The sequence below is a fragment of the Sciurus carolinensis genome, chromosome 13 (genome assembly GCF_902686445.1).
Source record: "Sciurus carolinensis chromosome 13, mSciCar1.2, whole genome shotgun sequence".
NCBI lineage: Eukaryota > Metazoa > Chordata > Mammalia > Rodentia > Sciuridae > Sciurus > Sciurus carolinensis.
Window position 1 is genome coordinate 18,959,498 of NC_062225.1, and position 6,718 is coordinate 18,966,215.

General features: G+C 49.5%; 1 protein-coding gene across 4 annotated transcripts; it reads right to left on the reverse strand.

Moving 5' to 3' along the window:
* Positions 1-1,316: 1,316 nt before the first annotated feature.
* LOC124962748 (uncharacterized) lies at positions 1,317-5,600 on the reverse strand. Of its 4 annotated transcripts, none has more exons than XR_007104576.1 (3): positions 5,429-5,581; positions 4,146-4,358; positions 1,317-2,552 (listed from the first exon to the last, which is right to left on the reverse strand). XR_007104576.1 is itself a non-coding variant. In XM_047521904.1 (3 exons), exons 1-3 carry the CDS (start codon positions 5,534-5,536, stop codon positions 2,356-2,358), a joined length of 609 nt encoding a protein of 202 aa, XP_047377860.1. In that variant the 5' UTR covers positions 5,537-5,587; the 3' UTR covers positions 1,317-2,355. The 4 variants fall into 4 exon arrangements, 2 of the variants coding, with proteins under 2 accessions (XP_047377860.1, XP_047377859.1); XR_007104575.1 differs by lacking the exon at positions 5,429-5,581 and adding an exon at positions 4,670-5,014; XM_047521904.1 differs by having other exon boundaries at positions 5,338-5,587.
* Between the last annotated feature and the right edge of the window lie 1,118 nt (positions 5,601-6,718).

Sequence of the window (6,718 nt, forward strand, 5' to 3'; positions counted from 1 at the left end):
CCCAAATTTTTAACCATTAATGCAGTAAATATAGTAATTAATTTTAGCTCCCTAAGCCATATATGTATTTGGAATTTTAACTGCAAAGTAAATTATTTAATAATAACCAGTGATTTCTGCAAGATGACTTAATGAACTCCTAATATCAGCAAATTTAAGGCCTAAAGGCACTAAACTAAATGTAGACTCAGATTACATCCAACAGAATTATTCATCTAAGATCAGTAAAATTATTCTTGCACATAACAGCAACCTAAGTACAAAGTTTAGTGTTTTACTAAGGACCTTAACCTAGGATGAGCAGTATATGTTTATTAGGAAATTAACTATGTGAATTGAAGAGACCAGACTTCAAAATCTAATTTTTATAAATATGCTCTGTGTTCTCATTGGATAAAACTGGTTATTAACCAATTTTCCAGAACAGCTGTACAGAATTTCTGCATGGCAGCCAGCTAAATGGTACAAAATAACATGTTTAAGCTGGAATAGCTTATAATTTTATTTAAATAAAATTGCTGCTATAAAGAGGGCTTCCCAAAGCTCAGGAAAATATACAAATATTTTAATTAAGGCAAATTCGCTTTAAAAAATAAGCCTTTTAGCAGTGATTGCTTTGTAAACAAAGGAATGGGTTGGAAGAGAGTGTCTTAAACTCAAGTCTGACATTCAGGCCCATGTCACCCTATAAACCCGCCCTCAGCAATTCTATTTTCTATTTGAAAAGAGAAACCAGCTGTGGGTTGGCTTTACTAGGTGACTGTGACTGAGTGACTCACCTGCTGGAGTGGCAGCGCACACTCTCACCTTTTGTTTATGGGGCCTGGTTTCTAAACACGTGGGTGCGCAGAAAGAGTCGCGGTCAACCTACTGCACCCAACGTGGGCTGCGCCGCCACCCACCCCACCCCACCCCCATCCCTTATTTGGGATTGTTTAAATTTCTCATTTGACCCAGCGGTAACATTTCCACTACATAAATAGTCCATATTGGTGAAATCATTCTCTTTTGATAGGTGGTTACTAGCAGTTAACAACCATTTATTTACTTTTAAAATGAATAATAAACTTCATAAACTAACCGTCCACTTGCCCCTCCTCCCCAGTACATGCCCGGGTGAGTTGGTTATTTTCAGTCTTTATTCTCCAGGAGGCTCTTGCCGAGTGGGGGAGGAAGAGAAAGGGGAGGAGGAAGGGAGGCAGGGGAGAGAGGGAGAGGGGGAGGGAAAGATGGGGAAGGGAAGAGAGAGGGAGAGAGAGAGAGAGAAAAAAAAAAAAAGAGAGAGAGAGAGAGAGGGGCAGGCGGGGAGAGAAAGAGCCAGCTCCTCCAGGGAAAGGAGAAAGGGGCTAGAGGAATTAGGGAATATGGAGACGATGAAGACTAGTGATCATTACTGTCCAGAAATGAGAAACAAAACAAAACTTGTTTGCGTGCGTTCGCCCAACTAAGGATGCTGTGGGAGAATGACTCTTCGCAGTTCCTCTCTTCCTCTGCCCGACACCCTCCTGACTTAATGCTATTTTAGCTTTTCCTCTTGTAAATTTCAGAGCCAGCTCCGAGGTTATTGAGGACACTTATCCGAAGGAGGGAAATAATAGAGGTGTCGAGAGTGTTTTTGATGTTTCTTAAAAGGCAAAAACAAAACGCCCTCCTTTAAGTAAGGGCACACAATTATACCTGCTTTTAATTTTTATTCGGGAGGGGGAAGCCCCCCTGGCTGGATGAGACAACTTTTTAGTACGATTTAGATATTTTTCCAAAAAATTTTTTAAAAATATTTTATCCTCTCATATTTAATCAGCTGTAATTATAACACATTCAAAATGAATAATATGCCTTGACAGTATTTTTATTGTTATTGTTCATTGCATGATGTTCGACTGCTTTAGAAGCACAGGAAAGAGAAGTAAACGCGCTACAAATGGGGAATTACCCTCGTTTAGCATTAAAATTCATTTAGATAAAATTGCCACAAACATTTAAATGGGAAGATTAGTTCCCCCTCACGCCTTATTGCACTCGCTCAATGGTTCCGTTAAGAACATTTTACACGTTGGAAATTCCGTCTTCTCAGACGGCTTGCTGTTTCCTAGTTACCCACATTCAAAGCAAAGGCTGCAGCAAAGGCAGCCGCAAAAGCAGCAGCAGCAGCAGCAGCAGGGGAAAAAAAAAAGTTTTGGCAACTGGTCTGCAATTCATCCGCTGCTCGCCCCAGTCTCGCCTCCGCCCACGGCAGTCTGCCCCCCACCCGGCACCCTTTGCCCGCCGCTACCCCTTCCCCCGCATTATGTCATTTGCAGAGCCCTGTCCTCAAAGAAATAAGTTGCTTAGTGGACTAATATATAGAGATCATGTTCAAATACAAAGAAATATCCAAAAGCCAGTCAGTCCCTCTCTGGGTCTCCCTCTTCCCCTTCCGTTCAGAATTGAGGTTGAGTTTGAATGTGCTGAGTTTCTCACATCCCCTACCCCTGAGACCACAAGGCACGTTTTTTGGCTTTCTTTTTCTGCCAGGACTTTTCCAGGAAATTCACCACTGCTTCTTGCTTGTACTGTATTGGAAACGTGTTAAAGAATTAGTTTGAAAAGTCCACCCAACGTTTAGTTTCTCCCTCCCCTTTCCTCGCCCCTCCCCCCTCTCCCGCCATCCCCCCATCCCCCTCTCTCCCCCTCCCTTCGCAGAGCCACAGGAAAAGAGGAAAGTCGGCTTCGACTGCCACCTTTTGGGGATTCGGGAAAACGACTCGGTAGGAAACGGTGGGAGGCGGAGGCGGAGGCGGAGGCGTGGGGGGTGGGGGGAAACCCCCTTATTATCCTGTGTCGGAACTGGCTCCCTTAATCTGATGCTTAAATATTTGATGTGGAAAAATTACCCATAAAATTAGTTACTAACAATTTCAAATTGAAATCACTTATCGAATTATAAACGCATTAAAGCTGTATGGATGGTATTAGGAGTTCCTCGGGAGGCAGCGGGTGTCTCCTTGCAGTGAGCGGGGCCGGCGAGTTTCGCCCCGGGGAGAGGCGCCCAGCGCGGAGGTCAGGGGGAGGGTGGGCAGTGTGGCGCGGCGTGGTCCCAGCCTCGGGGACCAGCGCGCCGCCAGGCCGGGCAGAGACTCCGACTGGTTCGGCTCCCCGGGCTGTGAGGAGGGAGGGGAAGGAGCGCTGGTGGGAGGCTCCGACCTTGGGGCAGAGGCGCCTATCAGGAAACTTCGTAGGAAGTCAAAAGAATCAGCAAAGGAAAAGCACAAGCCCTACCCGTCACCTCCCGCGCGCCGTCTCCCAAGCGGCGCGCAGACCTGGCGATCCTAGTTCATTGCGGCATGCAGCGCCCCCACCCACCCAGTCGTGCGGGCTGAGGGCTGAAGATTTGCTGCTATCTTGGCGTGGGACGTGCCCCGCGCCCCTAGAGAAAATCCCGGGGCCGCTGCGCGGAACTTCAGACAGGATGCAGCTACCCCTGGGTCCCACGGTGGGTGGTGCCTGGGCCCAGTGCAGGGGCGGACAGGACCCTGCCCGGAGCCCAGAGCACTTGGGGGCTGTTCGATGCCTGTGGTAGCCTCCTACGTCCTGCCCACCCCCACCTGAAAGTCAAGTCTAAGGGATCGCTGACTTTGTCTCTGGAGACCCGGCGACCAGGGCTGTGCTCTGAAGGGTGTGAAGAGATGCCTCCTGCGCGACTGTGGCTCCTGCCCTCGAAACTACTCCGAGTGCTTTGTAGTGGGCTCGAGGCTTCTTAATGAACTCTGTCACACCAGAGCTCCGCTGAGTCCCACCGCGCTTCTGGGAGCGTGACCCTGAGAGTTTGGGGACCAAAGGGCACCTGGGACTCTGGCAGATTGCCCTGGAGGGCCTCGAGTGCCGGGGATGGGAGCCGCCGCGGGAGACTGTGGGCGGCACCCCGACGACTTAAGCAGGAACTCCTGGAGATCACTTTAAAAGCCCTGCAAACTTTCCCCTGCCTTTCGGATCCCCGCAGGCCCTCGGCCCATGCGCAGGCGGTAAAATCATGACCTGATGATGCAAAGCTCCGGGGTAGGCGTTTGAATACCTAGTGGAACGGCGTGGAATTGGGTAGTGGGGCGCCCTGCCTGGCCGGGCATTTTTCCTGGTCTCTCCCCTCTTCCATGCTACCCCGCACCTACTGGCTGTTTGGCGACCCGTAGCACTCGGGGTGGTCGCGGTGCAGAGTCTGCACCGAGCTAGGAATCTCAGGGACCAGTCGAGAGCCATGAACGAGAGTGGGAGGGGAGGATCCGGGTCCTGATGAGGGTGACTGATGGCAAGGAGGGGGAGGGTTCCCTTTTCCGCCCGATCTGCCCGCCAAGGCGTCTGAAACATTCTCTCCCAAGGCGGATCTGAAAGGAAAAACAAACAACATATTGAGCAATCAGTTCGCCAACGTTTGCGCTTTAAAGCGTCTTTGCCCTAAAAATGATACCCTGGAGGTCTTGGTGTGGAGATAGGGGGCACTTTTAGGGCCTTGGTTCTGACTGGTCGCACCCTGGGGTCGCCCTTACGCGCGCTGCCTTCTGCTCTCCCCGCGCGCTCAAACCACCACGGGAAACCCGGGCAGTGAAGCCCTGGAGAAAACGGATTTAGTTTTAAGCCAGTCTACCATCGATCGGGTCGGTAATTCCTACCCCTGCCCACTCTCAGACACACTCACCTCTACCCTAAAGCATTAAGTTCATTACGCGAGAAATGATCTTAATCTCCAGGCGGAAAACGAGTCCCGGGACCTCGCCGATTGGGGGAGCAGTGAATAAAGTCACCTGCTTCAGACACTAGCCAGGCTGGATTCTCTCTGCGGGGGGCCTTGTGTGGCTGGGCGCGCTGCGTGGGTCCCTAGCTTCAAGTTTAGGCGTGCCCGCCAGGGGTCAGGAACCCTGTGTCTGCTTTCTCCGGGTTGGAGACCTCCACGGGGGGGTGGGATTGCGCGCTCTTGCTTTCCTCCTCCCCTCCCTCGTGCCTTTATTCCTAGGCCTCTCTGGTACTTCAGCACTTTCTCGCTTCCTCCTCCCCCAAAGTGGCAAGTTCCCCTTCTTCACCCAGTGTCCTGAGGCTCCACCGCCCACTAGACCCCGCAGGCGTAGATCCAGCGCTGCAGCCCCGGTAGTAACCCGTAGCCGGATCCCGCCCGCCCACCGCACCCACCTTTCTGGACATGGGGTGGGTGGGGATTGCCCAGCAAGGCCCCCTTGAAGAACCTTTCTGAGGGTACGCTGGGGTTTTTAAAGAATCAGAATCCTCGATTTAAGGGAGATCCTCCTTCCACTGATAACTCAAACCCAATAGTGTCTGCTACCCCTAGCAGCCTCCTACTTCAACCCCTACCCCGCCTCGTACGCCACCGGCAGCAAGCAGCATCTGGCACCGCTGGGAGATGAAGGCTAAACAGGCACACCCGTCCCTTTACTGGGCCGACCTGCGAGGCGCCAGCTTCTTCTGGAGACTCAGTTTCCACTGGACAAAAGCTGGGAAAACACAAGGCAGTGGCTGTGTAAATCCACGTTCCCCCCACCCTCCACCCCATCCAAATCTGATTTCAAGAAGTGCATTTTCAGGTAGTCCTAAACTGTGAACAGCAGCTTTGTGTGTTATCTAGTGGGGGTGGGGATGGAAGGGGAGGAGACTCCCACTGCCCGCTCCAGTCTTTAATGTCTGAAATAACGAAATGCCTGTGTGGCAGCTGCTGCTAGAGCCAAAACTAACTCTTTGGAAGACGGAAAAGAGTGAAAGGCAAAGAAAGACTGTTCATTTTTTTTCCTTTGGTGCCGTTTGGGATGTCATCTGTTTCCTTGGCGACTGTGTTCAGCCCCCGGAGCCCCTGGGCTCCTGGATTGTTAGGGGGGAAAAAGCATGCTATTTCTGCACCGTCATTTATCACTGTCACCGCATAATGATTCCCCTTGCAGCCCCTTATTGATGTTTGTAATTGCATTATCTCATAAAGGGGGATGATCAATGAAACCGAGCCGTGCATTCTGGGGTCAGAGGAAGCCAAAGTACTGTTTGTCCCCTTTAATACAACAAGTACTCATTATCTTTAGGTCTGCATTCAAAAAATGATCTGATCTGGGGCTGACCCTGTCGGACATCCCAACACTTTCTAAAACGCGGTTTGTGTAACCTTTTGCTTAAATGCTAAATCAAGTACCTGTCTTGCATTTCAACGAAACAAAATACTAAAACTGAATGAGAAAAGCATTTCTTTTCATTTTTTTCCCTTTTATTTTCGGGAGGGGGAGATGCGATCCTCTGAAGACACAGGAGGTTTTACACTGTACTTAGTGGTCTAATATGGGAAAAGCAAACCCCATTAACAAGGGACCTGATAAATGAAAAAAAATTGGGGTGAAGGGGAAAAAGGTATCTGGGAGCTTTTAGCACGGTCAGTACTAAAAAGAGCAGAATAAAACTACATCCGGTTTAATTAATAAGAGCTATAAACTGTAATAATTCCCTATGATTCTGCCCTTGCTTCTCCCTTTTACAGAGTCATATCTCTCCGGTTTAGATAAATGACTTTTGAGCCTGTTCGATTCTCACAACAACAATAACTAAATCAGTTGCACACTGTGTTTCTAAAACCATCTACGAACTCCAGCAAATAAAAAGAAGTTCATTTGTCTATTAAGGCAAGTATTTAGTTGGGCAGAAATGTCCCAGTAACACTGAATAGAGTTCATGTAATCCCATGAAAATCAAGTCATCT

Bases quoted from the DNA above. Each gene is read 5' to 3' on its own strand.
- LOC124962748 (XM_047521903.1), bottom strand. From the start codon at position 5,536: ATGGGGTGGAGGGTGGGGGGAACGTGGATTTACACAGCCACTGCCTTG. The intron at 4,359-5,337 runs GTAGGGGTTGAA...TTTTCCTTTCAG, and splicing joins CCGGTGGCGTACGAGGCGGG to ATCCGCCTTGGGAGAGAATG.